At 38.0% G+C, this 20,872-nt stretch overlaps 1 protein-coding gene across 11 annotated transcripts in view; it reads left to right on the top strand.

Moving 5' to 3' along the window:
• Window positions 1-14,759, top strand: part of C11H11orf65 (chromosome 11 C11orf65 homolog) — a 96,765-nt gene extending 82,006 nt beyond the window's left edge. For 10 of the 11 annotated variants that reach the window (XM_043482954.1, XM_043482951.1, XM_043482946.1 and 7 more), the window contains 3 exons: window positions 4,343-4,513; window positions 11,768-11,823; window positions 14,420-14,759. In XM_043482954.1, the coding sequence (XP_043338889.1) occupies window positions 4,343-4,513; window positions 11,768-11,823; window positions 14,420-14,571 (379 nt within the window). In that variant the 3' untranslated portion in view covers window positions 14,572-14,759. The remainder of the gene's footprint in view (window positions 1-4,342; window positions 4,514-11,767; window positions 11,824-14,419) is intronic. The other variant, XM_043482955.1, reaches the window with a different exon arrangement.
• Window positions 14,760-20,872: the final 6,113 nt, after the last annotated feature.

Raw genomic sequence — 20,872 nt, 5'->3', positions numbered from 1 at the left:
GAATCAAGATTGCTGGGAGAAATATCAATAACCTCAGATATGCAGATGATACCACCCTCATGGCAGAAAGTGAAGAGGAACTCAAGAGCCTCTTGATGAAAGTGAAAGAGGAGAGTGAAAAAGTTGGCTTAAAGCTCAACATTCAGAAAACTAAGATCATGGCATCTGGTCCCATCACTTCATGGCAAATAGATGGGGGAAACAGTGGAAACATAGAGTTGGACCATAAAGAAGGCTGAACACTGAAGAATTGATGCTTTCGAATTGTGGTGCTGGAGAAGACTCTTTGAGAATCCTTTGGACTATAAGGAGATCAAGGCAGTCAATCCTAAAGGAAATCAATCCTGAATATTCATTGGAAGAACTGATGCTGAAGCTCCAGTGTCTTGGCCACCTAATGCAAAGAGCCAGCTCATTGGAAAAGACACTGTTGCTGGGAAAGATTGAGGACAAGAGGAGAAGGGGGCAGAAGAGGATGAGATGGTTGGATGGCATCATTTGCTCAGTGGACATGAGTCTAAGCAAACTCCAGGAGATAGTGAAGGACTGGGAAGTCTGGCATGCTGCTGTTCATGGGGTTGCAGAGTCAGACATAACTTGGCGACTGAACAACAGCGACAACTCAGTAACTGCTCACATTGTCCAGGCTACAGGGATGGAAGCTATACCCAGACTCATAAATGTAGTCTTTTCTTCACTAAGGCCATTCTGGCTATATAGTCACATCTGACTGTACAGCAAAAGTTATAACTTTGCCCTCCATAATGGGATATGTTGGCTACCCAGTGGCGGGCTAATTATACTGGGCCCTTCCCATAATACAGGAGGAACCCTTCTGTCTTCAGAATGATAAACATTCTGAATATGTATTATATTTTATTTCTCTGCTCCATCACTCTGTCAGCAATACCGTTTATTATGTTATGCCTATCCATCATCATTTTATTCCATACAACACTATCTACAACCAGGCGACCCATGTACATCAAAGGAACTGTGGTCATGGACTCAGAAGAACAAAATACACTCATCATTGCCTAGAAACAGCTGACTTTGACAGAATGGCAGTAAGACTTGCTGACATTCAGCTATAGCACCAGCTAGGAGCCATCTAGTAATAAGCTAATACACATGAATAATTTCCTATTTTATTTATTCTTTTTTTGTTTATTTATTCTCAAAACAGTCCTCATCCATAACTGAGCTCTGTATTTCTAATTATATGGTCGTTTCCATCTCAAATTCAACAAGTCCAAAGTTCAATTTCTTGTTTCCCATCATAAAAGGGGTTTCTTTTCAGTATTCCTCCTGGCCTCAGCTTATGACACTTTCATTTTACCTAGTCATCCAAGCCAGAAATGCAGATGTTGCCCTAGATTTCTTCCCTTTCATAAACTCCTGTATGTAACCCATCATTAGGTCTTATTAATTGTGCTTCCAAAGTGTCTCCCACATCTGACTCTTCTCCCACTGCCAATGCAGCATTTCATAATCCTCAGCTCTACTCTACCGGGCAAGGCCTTCTAGCTGGTCTCTTTGTCTCTAATAGCTCGTCTGTTTGTTTGTTGTTCAGTGCTTCAGTCGTGTCCGACGCTTTGCGACCCGATGGACTGTCGCCCGCTGGGCTCCTCTCTGTATAAATCCTGAGGTGATATCTCTAAAACTGATTAAATCACTTCCTTACCTGAAACCTATCTGGGGCTTCACATCACTTACATCCCACATGATATTCCTTATCCCTAGGTTCCTCTTTTCTGGCTCAGCAACCTTTGATATTTGGCTCAAGTATCTCCTTCTGAAGTTTCACCTGACTTACCTAGACATAGTTCAGCACTTCTTTTGAAGTGCCCCATAGATCTTTTATATACTCAGTTGTAATGATTTTGTGATTATCTATTTGTCTGCCATCTCCACTAGATTTTTAGCCCCTAAAGAACAGAAATTCTGTTCTATTAACTTAGTTCTTAGTTACTGGACCTCAGACCCACTAGATGTTTAATGAATATATTTTGCTTGCTCACTGAGTGAATGAATGCATTAATCCTTATATCTGAGTGTTGTTTCCTTTTTTTAGGGTTGCAAAGGATGAATGAGAAATTTTGCTTTGTGTGCTTTTGTCACTTATGGCATTTAAATACTTCCATTTGACTGTTGCTGATAATCAATAGTTGACAAAATCTTGATTTTTTTTTTAACCTCTGTCTTACTAAAAGAACTTTGGTCTTCACATCAGGTCCTTTCCTGTGTATCTACAGATCTTAGCTCTCCTCGACCTCATTTCCAGTTTCAACGTTGGTTGTTACTAGGTCTTTGCATTTAAATTTCTCTCCCTGTCATGATATTTAGACAGTTTAATTAAAAAATTTAAACATGAAATTTTTTAGTTTAGAAAGAATATGAGGACATTTTAAGGGAATATATTGCAATATCACTTATAAAGTCAAATTTTTTTTTCTTTTAAAACACCACCCTATAAAACAAGTTATGATTATTATAAAGCAGTCTTTATTTCTGATCACTATTATATTTGAAATTCTGTTTGTACTGGATAGCTGTTTTTGTTTTATGATTGTTATAGCCCAGCTAATAGTGACTAACATTTAAAGAATTCAAAACAGAATTATATTATTGGAATAAATTTCTTAATTCTCTGTAAAACAAAGTATGAGAGCAAAAATAGATATCTGAATTGTCTATTGTATTTAAAAAAAGGAATATCATCCAGGTTTCCAGATCTGATCTTAAGTGTTTGTATATTTGGAAAGGCAAAACATGGAGTAGTTGATAAAAAATGCATTCGCCCCCAGGCTTCCAGTATTTTTTAATTTCTAAATGTATTTTTGTTATGGCATGAGAATTAGTTAATAAATCTGGGCCAGTGGATATCATCATTCATTCATTCATTTAAAATAGGTGCCTATTTGTTCAGGGACTAGAGGATAGAGTAGAAGATTCCCAAGTTTTATGAAGGAATTTCACCCCTGTACATGATGCTTTGCAAACAGTTGGCACTCAATATTTATTAAATGAATAACTGAACAAAGACCTATAGAAAAATTGTGAAATCATAGTTTATTATAACTTGTACTCTTACTAAACAATATAAATCAAGAGGTATGTTTCTGCTTCTATAAAATATATTAGTTCTTGTGGATTATTGGGGCTTCCCTGGCGGCTCAGAATGTAAAGCATCTGCCTTGCAGTGTGGGAGACCCGGGTTTGATTCCTGGGTCGGGAAGATCCCCTGGAGAAGGAAATGGCAACCCACTCCAGTACTCTTGCCTGGAAAATCCCATGGATGAAGGAGCCTGCTAGGCTAAGTACATGGGGTCCGCAAAGAGTTGGACATGACTGAACAACTTCACTTTCTTTCTTTCTCATGAATTATTATCCATTTAAAGGCTGACAAAGTGGAAGCTTCCTGAGTGCAGGGGCATATCTTGTCACTGTCCTATCTCTTGCCACAGGATTATGTAAGCTTTCTTTGATTGAATGCTTACTATGTGCTAGTCATTGTCCTAAATGTTTTATAGGGATTTACACTTCTAAACCTCTCAAGAAAGACAGAAGGAAATAGTGGGGGTTTTTTTGAAGTATAGTTGATTTACAATACTGTATTAGTTTCAAGTGTACAACATAGTGATTCAATAAAGATTATACTCCACTTAATATTATTATAAAACACTGGCTATATTTTCCTGTGCGGTACAATATATCTATCCTTGTTGCTTGAAATGGCAACCCACTCCAGTATTCTTGCCTGGAAAATCCCATGGACAGAGGAGCCTGTGTGGGCTATACTCCACAGGGTAGCAACGAGCTGGACACGACTGAGCGACTTCACTTTCACGTGAACTCCCTCCCCCTTCTCTCTCACCATTGTTAACCTGCTAGTGTGTTCTCTACATCTGTGGGTCTGTTTTTGTTTTATTACATATATTAAATTTTTTTTAGTTTTTATATTAGCCATATGACTTTGTAAAAGTTACTCTTCTGGGGTTTATTGCATTGCCTGTGAAACAAATGGGACAGTTATTTGGTCTCTATGATCCTTTGACTCTGTAATTCTATACTTAGCTTTTCCTTGTATCACAACAGTACAACTTACTGAGAGGTGATTTTGAAATGAGGCTTCTCTAGTTAGTGTGGTTGATTAGGTTGCTTTGTTTTTTTTCCAGATGATCCCATCACATACAACTTGGCTTAAATGTATTTAAATTAAATAGGATGAAAACTTTGTTTATGATGTAAATACTTTGACAGCAATAATGTGTACTAACTGCATCCACTAGCAGTCACCTAATTCAAAGGATCTATACCGCTCTTCCTTTCCTATATGTAGGTACTATGCAGGAAGCCTGGAGGCTAAGTCAACAAATTACGAAACCGTAGGTTTAATTCAAACAGCAACAAAAGGCCTATTAAGAACTATTGAAGATGGTGGAATAGATTCTGTGATGGAATGGGAAGTGGATGAAGTGCTGAACTGGACAAACACACTCAACTTTGATGAGTAAATATATGTTGCTATTCTTGGGGAGCAAGGGCATGCATCAGGCATCAGGGCAGTCAATATTTTTCTAATATTTCTCACTCCCATGTTGGATCTTGGGGGCCACTACCATACTCTTAAAAGCTCCTTGCATTTTTATTATCTGTATAGAAAGAAAAGAAAAGGAAATGAGAGAGAAATGTAAAAAGGGATGATCTGAAAGTAGAAAAAAGAAAAATAGATTTAGGTGTTCTTTATTATCAGACTTTATTCTTATGCCTTAGTTTAACTCTGTTTTACTCTTACTTTGGGATACAGAAACCAAGCTAAGAACATGAAATTAATAATATAAAGAATTTCCTTAATCTGTATTCCCTAATCTTCCTGTGTGGGACATTAAAAAGTTATTTTTTAGTGACATATTTTTGCCCTTGAAAAACATTTTTAGGACTTTTTTGTGTGATGGAAATTTAAAAATACTTCATGTAGTCATTTGCTGCTGTTGCTGCTAAGTCGCTTCAGTCGTTTCTGACTCTGTGCGACCCCATAGACTGCAGCCCACCAGGCTCTGCCGTCCCTGGGATTCTCCAGGCAAGAACACTGGAGTGGGTTGCCATTTCCTTCTCCATTGCATGAAAGTGAAAAGTGAAAGTGAAGCCGCTCAGTCATGTCTGACTCTTATCAACCCCATGGACTGCAGCCTACCAGGTTCCTCCGTCCATGGGATTTCCCAGGCAAGAGTATTGGAGTGGGGTGCCATTGCCTTCTCTGTCATGTAGCCATTAGGGCAACACAAATCAAAATGATAATGAGATCCTGTTAGATAGCTATATCTACAAAGATAGCTATAATTAAAAAGACATGGTGATCAGTGTTGGCAAAATTTTGGAGAAATTGAAGTCCTTATATACTCTTTGTAGGAATGTACAATGGTGTAGCCGTTTTGGAAAACAATCGGGAAGTTCCTTAAATGGTTCAAACTTGAGTTACCACATAATTCAGCATTTCTACTCCTCAGTATATACACAAGAGAAATGAAAACACATGCACATAAAAACTTTACATGAATGTTCCTAACATTGTTATTCATAATAGCCAAGAATTAGAAACAATCTGTTCATGAACTGATGATTAAAATGTGACATATCCAAATAATGAAATATTATTTGGCAATAAAAAGAAATGCTACAACTTTGATGAACCTGCTAAGTGAAAGAAGTCAATCACAAAGGAACACATATTGAATGGCTCCGTTTGTATTGAAATGTTCAGAATAGGCAAATTTATGGAGATAGACAGTAGATTAGTGGTTGCCTAGGGCTTAGAGATTTGTGGGGATTGGGAAGTGGTGGCTAAGAGGTGTGAAGTTTCTTTTTGGAGTAATGAAATGTTCTAAAATCAATCATGGTGATGTGTGCACAACTCTCTGAATACACTAAAAAGCCACTGAACTGTACACTTTAAATGGGCACATTTTATGGTATGTGAATTATATCTCAATAAAGCTTTAAAAAATTCAATATTTACTCAGCTACAATAATGATGTGAATACTGCATGAATGAAGAATTGGAAAAAATAAAGATAGTGTAAGTAAAGAAATATAAGACAAAGGAAGAAATTCGGAAGAGGGAGATAAAAACAAGAAATAGGAAAAATTAGGTGGACTGCCATTGAACAGGGAATTCCTAGGTGGCTGAGAGGTGAAGAATCCACCTGCCAATGCAGAAGATGCAGGAGACACCAGTTCTGTCTCTGGGTCTGGAGGGAGGAGGAAATGGCTACCATCCAGTATTCTTGTCTGGACAATCAATCCCACGGACAAAGGAGCCTGGCAGACTATAGTCCGTGGGGTTGCAAAGGGTCAGACATGATTGAGCAACTAAGCATGCACTCACACTACTGAACAATAAACCAGAGAAAAAGAGGCCAGAGGAAGCAGAAAAGAAACCAATGAGAAAAGCAAAGAGGAAAGAAGAAAAAAAGGGGAAGAATGACTAACAAAAAAAGAAAATGAGAAAATAAGAATATACGAGAAGGAAATGGCAACCCACTACAATATTCTTGCCCTTGATAGACTACAGTCTGTGGAGTCTCAAAGAGTCAGACACAACTGAGCAACTAACACACACGCAAACACAGAACAATTATAATTATGGGAAAGATACTTTGAAAAATAAAAAGAAAACATGAGAAGGAATAAAGAGCTAATTATCCATAATAGATGCACGAAAGTACTTTTTAATAAATAGTACAAAGGTTTTATGACTCAAAAATCCCAATATCTCATCCAGACATAGTACTGAGATTCCTTACAGACAGCACATTTGTGGTTTCTGGAGCACTGAATAAATACAAGTGGTAATAATGATGCAAGGAATGACATCCAAAGAATGAGATGTGATGCTGTACTTTTTGCTTTCCTAAGAAGGTAGAGAGAGAGAGAGGTAGGGAGGTCCATTTTGAGGAGGTCCATTTTATAAGGGCAGGATAGAGAATTCTCTCAGGTGAACTTCTGAAATCCTGCTCTGCTTTTCCCTTATACAGTTGACTAATTCAGCAAAGAGCCAGCAAGCTCCAGCGAAAGATTACAAATAATCCTTAAACTATCCTATATTGAAAAGAATGGATACATGCATATGTGTGGCTGAGTCCCTACCCTGTTCCCCTGGAACTACCACAACATTGTTAACTAGCTATATCCCAACATAAAACAAAAAGTTTAAAGTTTGAAAAAAAAAGAATAAAACAATTGAATTCAAAGGAAAGAAATAAACAGACATCTCAGGCTACATAGGACTTTCCCCACTACCATCCCTTAACACCCTTCACTGGTAGGTGAAGAAGTTTCCTAATGGCTTCCCATTGTGGAGAAAAGAATAAAAACAGAACAAACCGGGAAGATTTGAAGTGGTTTTCTGGTATCACGTACTGTATATGGAGTAGGATAATTACATCTCGTTTTGATATGGTGACACTACTCAAATTTTCCATTTTAAAAAAATGTAGATTACTCACATTTCCAAATTATATACTTCTATCAGTTCATTCTATGACTTGAGCATAATTTGGGACCAACTTGGAATTGTTAGAAAGCAAGTTTTTCTAATGAGCTCTGGACAACAGAAATTTCAAATGGAATCCAGCATGATTATTTGGGAATATTTCAGTAGTATCACAGACCACAGGGGCTTCCCTGGTGGCTCAGATGTTAAAGAAACTTCTGCAATGCAGGAGACCTGGGTTCAATCCCTGGGTCGGAAAGACACCTGGAGGAGGAAATGGCTACCCACTCCAGTATTCTTGCCTGGAGAATTCCATGGACAAAGGAGCCTGTTGAGCTACAGTTCATGGGGTTGCAAAGAGTTGGACATAACAGTGATTAACACTTTCACAGACCACAACTTACTGATTATCTCAAGTAGGATCAAAATTTGCAAAGACTTTCCCCTAGCCAAGATCAGACATTAGGTATAAATACCTTCTTCCCAGTGTATTTATGGTCTCCACAGTCCACTTTCCTCTTAGATCTTTGTAGTTGTCTAGATATTTGTAACTGGCTTGATAATACCTTATTTGAAGAGAATTTCAAAGACTGATATTTTCTCTAAATTGGTAGCCACTAATTCCTTGGAGAGAATTTTTCAAAATCTATAGACAGTTTTTGATAGTTGGACCATTAGAATGACAGAAATGTGTTGAACACTGATACTGAGTGACACAAACCAGTTTCTTCCCAAAGGCTTTTGTGCTAGCCCCTTGTTACGGCAGATGGATCTCTCCTAGAAAGAAACCATATCCATCTCCAGACAAACAGGGCAACAAGAGCGATCAAGTGAAATGTTATTATAATTTTGAAAAACGGAAAGGCCAACTTCACTCTTGGACTCAAGGACACTGATGAGTACCCTCGCAAATCCTGTAGTATCCAGAGACACATTGCTGCAGGCACTTAGAGTAAAAAGCAATGCCTGCACTGCCGTTACTGAGTCACCTGCAATACCACACAGTGGCCGCTCCGCCTCTGATGGCATTCGTCCCGCTGGATTTTCAGGGGCATGTTTTCTATTGAGATAGATGTTTCTCTTCCAGAATCTTCATAGTTTTCAAACTACAAGTGAAGTTTAACATAACACATTAAGTCATCAGCAGCTAGGCCATCTTAAATAATTTTCTGATGTTCTATTTGGCGAGAGCTCTCAATGGATAATGTCTATGTCCAAACCTGCCCCTTTGACTTCTAAGATAAGTGGTTATGTTACCTCTCTGGCTAGGGACTTTCCCCAGGCCATTAAGATGTGAAATTCTGTGATAGACTCCACATATTCTTTGCTAATATCTTTTAAAAATTCCAAAAATTTCTTAGAAAGATCAACTTTATGATATAGACAGCATGAAAATGATACAATCAAGTTGTTGCTTCTATTTGTAAAGATTTTATTTCTTACTGGTTACTACTGTCATGTTCCTTATGAGAAGTTCTTTTTAAACAATTGAATAAATTCGTATCTTGATCTCAGGTAAAGCAGGGTCAGTATGCACCCCTAAATATAGCATATGTTTGTGCCCCACACTGCCAGGGTTTAGCATACAATTAATCAAAGGTCTTTTATCTTGGCTCCTTGAAGGTGAAATAAAGGTCTTTCAGTATATAAATCTAAGGAAGTATGGTGATGGATACCCACTTTTCATAGTGCTCCTGAGCAACCACTGAAGCACAAAATCTGCCTAAATTTAAGGTTAGGCCAGACTGAACCATCAACTAAGAGATCTGTTGTTGCTGTTCAGTCACTAAGCCGTGTCTGACTCTGCAACCCTATGGGCTGCAGCATACCAGGCTTTCCTGTCCTTCACCATCTCCCAGAGTCTGCTCAGACTCATTTCCATTGATTTGGTGATGCCATCCAACCATCTCATCCTCTGTCACCCTCTTCTCCTTCTGCCCTTAGTCTTTCCCAGCATCAGGGTCTTTTCCATTGAGTTGGCTGTTCGCTTCAGGTGGCCAAAGTATTGGAGCTTCAACTTCACGGTTAGTCCTTCCAACGAGTATTTAGGATTGATTTCCTTTAGGACTGACTGACTTGATCTCCTTGCAGTCCAAATGACTCTCAAGAGTCTTCTCCACAGTTTGAAAGTATCAGTTCTTTGGTGTTCAGCATTCTTTATGGTCCAACTCTCACATTGGTGCGTGACTACTGGAAAAAACCATAGCTTTGACAATATGGACACTTATTAGCAAGGTGATGCCTCTGCTTTTTAATATGCTGTTATAGGTTTGTCATGGCTTTTCTTCCAAAGAGCAAACATCTTTTAATTTCATGGCTGCAGTCACTATCTGCAGTGATTTTGGAGCCCGAGAAAATAAAGTCTGTCACTGTTTCCACTTTTCCCCATCTATTTGCCATGAAGGATGCCATGATTTTAGTTTTTGAATCTTGAGTTTTAAGGCAACTTTTTCACTCTCCTCTTTCTCCCTCATCAAGAGGCTCTTTAATTCCTCTTCACTTTCTACCATTAGGGTGGTATCATTTACATACCTGAGGTTTCTTATATTTCCCCTGGCAATCTTGATTCCAGCCTGTGAGTCATCCAGCCTGGCATTTTGCATGATGTACACTGCATAAACAGAGTGACAATATACAGCCTTGATATATATACTCCTTTCCCAATTTTGAACCAGTCTGTTGTTCTGTCAAGTTCTAACTATTGCTTCTTGACCCACATAGAGGTTTCTCAGGAGACAGGTAAAGTGGTCTAGTATTCCCATCTTTAAGAATTTTCCACAGTTTTCTGTGATCCACACAGTCAAAGGCTTTAGCATAGTTGATGAAGCAGTTGTTTTTCTGGAATTCCCTTGCTTTTTCTATAATCTAATGAATATTTGCAATTTGCCTTTTCTAAATCCAGCTTGTATATCTGGAAGTTCTCAGTTCATGTACTGCTGAAGATCCTGGAAGGGGTTTATACCACCTGCTATTATCTTGCATCTTTTCATTTAATAGTGACCCAGGAGTATTCCACTCACCACCATAGAATTCTTGGAGCAAAAAGAGGCAGCAGTAACAAGAAGAGGTTGACATTAGACACACTGCATGTGTGCTAAGTTGCTTTAGTCATGTCTGACTCTTGTGACCCCTTGGACTGTAGCCCACCAGTATCCTCTGTCCCTGGGATACTCCAGGCAAGAATACTGAAGTGGGTTGCCATGCCCTCCTCCAGGGGATCTTCCCAACCCAGAGATCGAACCCTAGTCTCTTTCATCTCCTGCATTGGCAGGTGGGTTCTTTACCACTAGTACCACCTGGAAGCCCTTAGACACAGTACTTAATTGCAATTAAACACTGTTGCATAATTTATACCTTCACATAACAAAAAAATCAGGAATACAAAGTTAACAAGAGTAAAAGTAATTCAAGTGAAAATCAGCCTTTTCTGAATTACATGATAATTTTAATCCTCCTCCTCCTTTCTCAATCAACTTCTTTTTAGCACCTGTTGTGATCAACTTCTTACCTGGTTTGTTGGGTACAGTCGTAAGAAAGGAAGTTTGGGAAAGGGGGATACAGAGCCTAAAGTGAGATGGAATAAGTCACAGGAAACCTGGCCCTTGGAGCTTTCCCTTAGCTCACCACACTTGTCCTTCCCTATCCACCCCTTCTCAGGCTACCCTTGTCTCCACATGTCAGTCTCTGTTTAAGGAACAGAAGTGAGAGCTGCATGTACCCCGCTTGAATATGATCTCGTGTTTACTGGACACAGCAAAGACAGCACCATTGCTCTAATAAGATCATAAACTAAATGATTTACATTTATATGTCAGAGATAGTAGGTCTGGCAATCCAGAACCAAGGATAAAGTTTTGTTGTTGAAGTTTTCCCATGACTTTCAAAATTTTCCCTTCATACTTTTAATTTAGAAGTTAACTAACATCTTGGCTGTCACTCAATTGAGGCCATGATCTAGCAGGAATGGAACAGTATAAAATGAGGAGTATGTCCTGGAGAGAGGCCAAAGGGCACCAATATGGTAGATGGTGGGCACCATTTTCATAGCTCTTACAACTCCTTGTCTAAGGGGTTGCCTCAGGTGCATGAGAGCTACTTTGAGGTGGGAAGTCAAGAAATTAAACATTTGGACTAGTGAATTTATGATCATTAATCTAAGATTTCATACAGAAAGTAGAATCTTAGAAGTAGTCCAAGTAGGTACTAATGAATCACTTTATTATTTACTAATAAATTGATTTAATTTAATAAATGCCTATATAATGTGCTTAGGTACATTGCCAACTGGAAGGAAATTGCTACAAGCAACTCTTCAGCTAACTTCAAAAGTAGGTGATTTTTTAGCAATAATGGGAAATTGTGTGTGTGTGTGCCTTGTTGCTCTGTCAAGTGTGAATCTTTGTGACCCCATGCCCACCAGGCTCCTCTGTCCATGGGATTTCTCAGGCAAGACTACTGGAGTGGGTTGCCATTTCCTTCTCCAGTGGGAAATTCTTATAAACCAAAACAATACATTCTACACATGTATACATTTTGAAGTATCCTAACAAACACTTCTGTACTCCACACACTATACAGATAAATAAATTTATCAAGTGATTTTTGCCTTTATATATATAATTGTTATTTGGAAATAGAAGGAAATTTTACATTTTATTTAGAGTTGGATAAAATGTTTCTTTTCTAAAAAAATGAATCCTCTTTTAAAAATGTTGCATATCTCATGTTTCAGTAATAATTTTTAATGAGCAAACTTGACTCGGCAAAATAAATGCTATTCCAGAAGTATCAATAATTCTAACATAGCCAAAGCCTAGTTATAGTTTTTCTAGAATTTGAGTGCATGAGTTCTGTCCCTCTGTCACCTGTGATTGGCAGTAAAACAAAGAGGCTTTAATTGTGGAATGCTGATTCACAACTTCCTGGTTTTGATTTTTTGCTGTATTGTTTACTGGCTGTATAATCTTGGGCAAGTTACTAGCTTAGTTTCCTCATCTATAAAATGAAAATAACAGTAGTGTTTAACTCATGGATTACTGTGAGGTAATGAGGTAATACATGTGAAGTGCTTATAATAGTGCCTGGTGCATAGCATACTCTGTGGTGGTGGTGGTTTAGTCGCTAGGTCGTGTCCAGCTCTTGTGATCCCATGGACTGTAGCCTGCCAGGTTCCTCTGTCCTTGGGATTTCCCAGGCAAGAATACTGGAGTGGGTTGTCATTGCCTTCTCCAGGGGATCTTCCTGACCCAGGGATCGATCCCGAGTCTCCTGCATTGGAGGCGGATTCTTTACCACTGAGCCACCAGGGAAGCCCTTAACCTATCTACTCATTTGCAACTCACTGATAACCACCAGAGTCCAAGTTGCCATCATTTTCTGTGGGCTTCTGCAACGTCTCCAAACTCATTCTCCTCCAGTCCATTCCCCATGCAACAGATAGTGATCTACAAATTTAAACCAGCATAATTAAAGCACTTATTTAATGAACTTTTCTTTAGCAACTACCATGTTGAAGTACTGTCTTAAAGTGCTTTATAAAATTGATTCATTTTTGTTTGTTTGTTTTTGCATTTAGCCTTTTATTTATTTATTTATTTTTCATTTATTTTTATTAGTTGGAGGCTAATTACTTTACAATATTGTAGTGGTTTTTGTCATACATTGACATGAATCAGCCAAAAAAAAAAATTGATTCATTTGATCTTCAGAAAAACCCAGTGAGACATGTTCTATTATCCACATTTTAAAGAGAAGCCAAGTTACTTGCTCAAGGTCACACAGTCCCTGTGAGGGCCAGGATTTGAACTGAGACTGGGTAGCTCTAGAAACCATACTCTCTAGACACCATACTCTTAACGATGACTACCCCTTCTGCCATTTAGTTTTCCATTGCACTTGGAATAAAACCCTAACTTTATCATGGCACTCCGGCTCTGGTTTAGCTTTTCATCCTTATCATGTCCCACTCTCTCCCCCTCACTCACAACAACTCAGCATCATTGGCATCTTGCCTGGTCCTCAAGCACACTTTGTGGCTTCCACTTCAGGGGTTTCATGCAGTTGATGGCCTTCTGTAGAACTGGTGTAGGCAACTATCTTTACTTGAAGGCAAGTTATCTGTTTTGTTTGCTACTGAATTCCCAGTGTGTAGAACACAGTAGGGTCTCAATGGCAAATAAAAGAATATAAAGGAATGACAAGTACAAAATGGAAGCAGAGAATATTATTCACTGGGCTAAAAGATTATTATGGGAAAAAAAGAAAAGATATAGCACTAACTAGAAGGATCATAAGAGCACGCGAAAGCTGTTTTAAGTAATGGAGATCTGCATCGTAACGGAAGGCAGGGTAATACATTGCAGATGCTGGCAGTAAAGAGGGGAGAGAGCATGTGCCACTTCTGCAAGAAGCAAGAGGAAATCAAAATTCAGAATTTGAAAACTTTAGGGACAGAAAAGATTTTTCTTTGTGACTAAAGAATTGTTAGCTAATGGTTAATTGTGGAGTACTAACTAAATGCCTTACATTCACCATTACACTTAGTTCTCACAAAGATAAGCTGAGGCATGTGCTATTATTATTCCTATCTTATAGATGAGGAAAGTAAGACAGAGGTTAAGTAACTTGCTTCAAATTACAGAGCTAGCAAAAAAAAAAAAATTATAGAGCTATCTAGTAGTAGATCAAACCTCAAACACAGATCCTACAGAGACTTTTAAAGCTGGACAATGAAACATGGTCATGAAATGTAGAATGATCTCAGAAATATGGGACATTTATGGTTAAACAGGTTACAAAGATATCTGCTCTAAGAGTGGTGAAAAGGAATGTGGAATAGACCTTACCTGGCACACAGTAGCATATTGAATGAGCTATATCCTGTCACGTCTGGCATCTTTCTAAATGTTTGTCCTTGCTCTCTAGGTTTCAGGTTTGAGCAAGCACAAGAAAAAATATATGACTATGAAGATATATTGGAAGAGGAAAAGGAAACACAAAAAGATCCTTCATTTGAAACTATTTATGAAGAGCCCCTTTTTACTAGACTAAAGCCTGATTCCACTTATAGAATATAATTATATAAAAATATAAAATTATAAACTATAATTTTCTTTCTGAGCTATAACCCTTCAGCTCTGATTGCATCAGTTACAGTCAAGAGAGTTTATTCTGGCTGGAATGACTTCTATATTCTTGACACAGAATCTAACCCAATTAAGTAAGGAAGATTAAACAGAAATAGAACACCAGACTGAATACAGTAGTCATGGAAAATATAGAAATTAATCCTGTTATTCTGAGAAACTGTAGTCTCACAATTACACTTAAATAAAAATATTATACTTAGGTGCAAAAAAACCCTCAGTCAGACTGTTTTTCTTCTTTATTTAAAGCATTCATTATTTGTGCATTTCTATCAAGCAGAGCCCTTTTTTCATTAAAAAAGGAAAAAGGGCAGTGTAGCAAGTTCTCCTTTTATTAGAATGCAAAAGCCAGCTTCCCTGGTGGCTCAGATGGTAAAGAATCCGCCTGCAATGCAGGAGACCCAGGTTCGATGCCTGGGTTAGGAAGATCCCCTGGAGAAGGGAATGGCTATGCTTAGTCACTCAGTCGTGTTCGACTCTTTGCAACCCCATGGACTGCAGCCCACCAGGCTCCTCTGTCCATGGGGATTCTCCAGGCAAGAATACTAGAGTGGGTTGCTATGCCATCCTCCAGGGGATCTTTCCAACCCAGGGAGCGAACTTAGGTCTCCTGCATTGCAGGCAGATTCTTTACTGACTGAGCCACCAAGGAAGCCCAGTAGTGGAGTGGGTAGCCTATCCCTTCTCCAGGGGAACTTCCTGTCCTAGGAATCAAACTTGGATCTCCTGCATTGCAGGCGGATTATCAGCTGAGCTATCCAGGAAGCCCCAGTGTATATATAAGAAAAACAAATTTATTCATATAATTTACATATACATTCACCCATTTTGAGTATTCAGTTTGAGTTTTGACAAATGTATAAAGTTATGCAATTTTCACCACAATCAAGATATAATCCATTTTCATCACCCCTAAAATGTACATCTTTGCAGTCAGTCCACCACACCATGCCATGCCACGGGAAATGACTGATCTTTCAATCACTACCATTCCGCCTTCTCTAAACTGTCACATAAATGGAATCATATTATATGTAGTCATTTTTGGTCTTTTCTTTAGGATTATGCTTTTGAAATTCAATCTTGTTGCTGCATATTTCAATAGTTTATTTCTCTTTTGACTACTGTTCCATTACATGGCTATATTACAATTTCTTTATCTGTTCACAAGATTGATGGACATTTGGTTGTTTCCAGCTTTGGATCATTACTGAAATAATGGGGAGAGGAATTGCTAGGGCAAATAATAACTATAGGTTTAGCTATCTATTTATTTATTGACGTATACTTTACAATGTTTCAGGTGTATATCAAAGTGATTCAGATATATATCAATATGTGGATATTTGTTCAGATTCTTTTCCATTATACTTTATTACAAGATAATGAATATAGTTCCTTGTGCTATACAATAGGTCATTGTATATTTTATATATACTAGTATGTATCTGTTAATCCCAAATTCCTAATTTATCCCTCCTCCCTTCCCCCTTGGTAAACAAATAACTTTTTGTTTTCTAAATGAGTCTATTTGTTTTGTGAATAATTTCATTCATGTCATTTTGAATTCTACATATAAGTCATATATAGTATTTGTCTTTCTCTGAGCTATAACACTCAGTATGATAGTCTCTAGGTCCATTCATATTGCTGTCAATGGCATTATTTCATTCTTTTCTATGGCTTGTATTCCATTGTATATATGTACCACATCTTCTATTGATGGACACTTAGGTTGCTTCCATGTCTTGGCTATTGTAAACAGTGCTGCAGTGAACACTGGGGTGCATGTATCTTTTGGGGCCATGTTTTTCTCCAGATATATGCCCAGGAGTGGCACTGGTGGATCATATTGTAGTTCTATATTTAAGGAATCTCCATACTGTTCTCCATAGTGCCTGTACCAATTTACATTCCTATCAACAGTGTACGAGGGTTCCCTTTTCTCCACACCCTCTCCAACATTTATTATTTGTAGATTTTTGATGATGGCCATTCTGAGCAGTGTGAAGTGATACCTCATTGCAGTTTTGATTGCATTTCTCTAATAATTAGTGACGTTGAGCATCTTTTCATGTGCCTATTGGCCATCTTCATGTCTTCTTTGGAGAAATGTTTATGTAGGTCTTCTACCTATTTTTTATTTTTTTAATATTGAATGGTATAAATTGTATATTTTGGAAATTATCATTTGCATTTATTTGCAAACATTTTCTCCCATTTTGTAGGCTGTCTTTTCATCTTGATTATGATTTCCTTTGCTGTGCAAAAGCTCTTAACTTTAACTAGGTCTCATTTTTGTGCTTGTCCCCATTACTCTAGGAGACAGATCCAAAAAAGTATTGCCACAATTTATAGCAAAGAGTGTCTTCCTTGTTTTCCTCCAGGAGTTTTATATTATCCAGTCTTACATTTTAGGTCTTTAGTTTATTTTTGCATGTGGTGTTAGAGACTGTTCTAATTTCACTGTTACATGTAGCTGTCTAGGCTTTCCAGCAGCACTTAAGGAAGACACTGTCTGTTCACTATTGTATAGTCTTGTTTCGTCATAGATTAACTGACCGTAAACGCTTGGCTTTATTTCTGGGCTTTCTATCTTGTCCCACTGATCTACATGTCTGTTTTTGTGCCAGTACTGTACTGTTGTGATTACTGTGGCTTTGTAGCTTCATCTTTGGCCAATTCTAAATTGTTTATTTCATTATTTTGTTAAAAGACTTTAAAATATTTTCTAAAAACAAACCCTTTATCAGATACTGTTTTGCCAATGTGAGTGACGTTTTCATTTTCTTTTACTATGTCTTTTGAGGATAAAAAGTATTTAACAGAGTTCAAAGTGAAGTGAAGTCGCTCAGTTGTGTCCGACTCTTTGGAACCCTGTGAACTGTAGCCTACCATACCCCTCTATCCATGGGATTCTCCAAGCAAGAGTACTGGAGTGGGTTGCCATTTCCTCCTCCAGGGGATCTTCCCAACCCAGGGATCGAACACGGGTCTCCCACATTGCAGGCAGATGCTTTACCCTCTGAGCCACCAAGTTAATATTTTTTTCTTTTTTAAATTTAATTTTTATTTTATGCTGGGGTATACTTAATTTAGTGTTTGTTTCAGATATACATCAAAGTGGTTCATTTATACATACATTTATCCATAATTTTTTCTTAATATATACATTTTATTTAAGTATAGCTGACTTACAATGTTCCAGGTGCACAGCAAAATGGTATTCATATACTATACAGATATATTTGAAATTATTTTCCATTATAAATTATTACAAGATATTGACTGTAGTTCCCTGTGTGATACAGTAAACCTTTGTTGCTTGTTGCATATCCATTTTTTAAAATTAGAAATCTAGCATGCTATTTATACTAAGTCAAATAAGTGGAATCAAAATGTCATAGTTTTTAGTTAGGCAAAAATTCATAATTTTTCTAATATACATATTATGGCTATCATTTGTATCAGTTCAGTTCAGTTCAGTTGCTCAGTCATGTCTGACTCTGTGTGACCCCATGGACTGCAGCACGCCAGGCCTCCCTGTCCATTACCAACTCACAGAGCTTACTCAAACTTGTGTCCATCACGTCAGTGATGCTATCCAACCCTCTCATCCTCTGTCGTCCCTTTCTCCTCCCGCCTTCAATCTTTCCCAGCATCAGGGTCTTTTCCGATGAGTCAGTTTGTCACATGAGGTAGCCAAAGTATTGCAGTTTCAGCTTCAACATCAGTCCTTCTGATGAATATTCAGGACTGATTTCCTTTAGAATTGGCTGGTTTGATCGCCTTGCAGTCCAAGGGACTCTCAGGAGTCTTCTCCAACACCACAGTTCAAAAGCATCAATTCTTTGGCGCTCAGCTTTCTTTATGGTCCAACTCTCACATCTATCCATGACTACAGGAAAAACCATAGCTTTGACTAGACGGACCTTTGTTGGCAAAGTAATGTCTCTGCTTTTTAATATGCTGTCTAGCTTGGTCACATATATATGTATACGAAAGCTTTTCTACTATGCTTAATAAAGGTTTGAGAAAGAACATCAAAAAACAAAGAGATGGAGAAAATGGAAAACATAAACTAAATGAAATAAGAACACCGAATATGAAATAGAAAAAAGTGAAACAGACTAGATAAAAGTAAAAATCATCATATAGCTCTGTTTTTAACCATGGTTGCTCACGAGACATATTATCTGGAGCTCTGGAGACAAAAAGGCAGTAACTAGACATTTGTATTTTTTAAAAACTTCCAAGATAATTCTGATATGCACCTGGATTCTAAAAAGTGACCACAAGTTTTTCTGTGTGTTCCTGCTTGGGATTATCCTTCCCGGGACTCTCTGTGCTCCCTGTGCTTGGTTGACTATTTCCTTTGCCACGTTCAGGAAGTTTTCGGCTATTATCTCTTCAAATATTTTCTCAGGTCCTTTCTCTCTTCTCCTTCTGGGACCTCTATAATGTGAATGTTGGTGTGTTTGATGTTGTCCCAGAGGTCTCTTAGGCTGCCTTCATTTTTTTTCATTCTTTTCTCTATATACAGTTCTGTGGCAGTGATTTCCACCATTCTGTCCTCCAGGTCTTTTATCCATTCTTCTGCCTCAGTGACTCAGCTACTGATTGCTTCTAGTGTATTGTTCTTTGGAAGAAAAGCTACGGAAAACTTAGAAAGCATATTAAAAAGCAGAGACGTTACTTTGCTGACAAAGGTCTATCTAGTCAAAGCTATGGTTTTTATAGTAGTCACATATGGATGTGAGAATTGGACCATAAAGAAGGCTGAGCACTGAAGAATTGATGCTTTTCAACTGTGGTGTTGGTGAATAATTTTGAAGAGTCCCTTGGACTGCAAGGAGATCCAACCAGTCCATCCTAAAGGAAATCAGTCCTGAATATTCATTGGAAGGACTGATGCTAAAGCTGAAGCTCCAATACTTTGGCCATATGATGCAAAGAGCCAACTCACTGGAAAAGACCCTGATGCTGGGAAACATTGAAGGTGGGAGGAGAAGGGGACGACAGAGGATGAGATGGTTGGATGGCCTCACCAACTCAATGGACATGAGTCTGAGTAAACTCTGGGAGTTGGTGATGGACAGGGAGGCCTAGCGTGCTGCAGTCCATGGGCTCGCACAGAGTCGGACATAACTGAGTGAACTGAACTGAACCAGAGAACGTGTGCTGCTAGGCGCCCTAGGAAGTTTTCTAAATAAGACCACTTCACCAAGATTGGAAAAGCTAACCAACCGACCTAGTACACAGAAATAAACACAGAGAATTAGGCAAAATAAGGAGATAGAAATTTATATTCCAAATAGTGGAATAAGACAAAACATCAGGAAAAAAACTAAACAAAAGATCTATCTATCTATCTATCTAACAAGAAAATATCTATCATATAAAGAGTTCAAGGTAGATTATAAACATGCTCACTGAACTCTGGAGAAGAATGGAGAACACCATGACAATTTAAACAAACAATTAGAAACTATAAAGAATGACCAAAAGCAGTTGATGAATAAAATAACTGAGATAAAAAAATATACTAGAAGGAATTAACAATAGATTAGATAATACAAAGGAATGGATCATCAGCTTAGAAGACATAGTAGTAGAAATTCCCAAGCTGAACAGAGAAATGAAAAAAGAATTTTAGAAAATGAGGATAGTTTAAAAGACCTCTACGACAACATAGAACATACTATTAGTAGCATTCACATTATAGGAGTCCTAGAAGAAGAGAGAAAAGGGAAGATAATTTATCTGAGAAATAATCACTGAAAAACTTCCTAATGAGGGGAAAGAAAAAGACATCAAAGTTCATGAAGCACAGAGAATCCCAAACAAGATGATTCAAAGAGGTCCACATAAAGACACATCATAATTAAAATTGTAAAGGGAGTTCTCTGGTGGCCTAGTGGTTAGGATTCTGGGCTTTCACTGTTGTGGTCTGGGGTTCAGTTTCTGGTCAGGAAACTGAGATCCCACAAGCTGCCTGGTGCAGCCAAAGAAAAAGTTTTTAATTGAAATCACAAAAATGAAAGGTAAAGAGAATTTCAGGAGCAGCATGAGAAAAGCAGTTAGTAAAATACAAAGAAACCTCCATAAGGGAATCAGCTGAATTTTCAGCAACAATTTTGTAGGCCAAAAGGGAATGTCATGATTTAGTCCAAGTGATAAATGGCAAAAACTTAACAACCAAGAATACCCCACCTGGCAGGCTGTCCCTCGA

Source organism: Cervus canadensis, chromosome 11 (assembly GCF_019320065.1).
Source record: "Cervus canadensis isolate Bull #8, Minnesota chromosome 11, ASM1932006v1, whole genome shotgun sequence".
NCBI lineage: Eukaryota > Metazoa > Chordata > Mammalia > Artiodactyla > Cervidae > Cervus > Cervus canadensis.
Note: the sequence above shows the minus strand (reverse complement) of the source record. Positions and strands in the feature narration are given on the sequence as shown.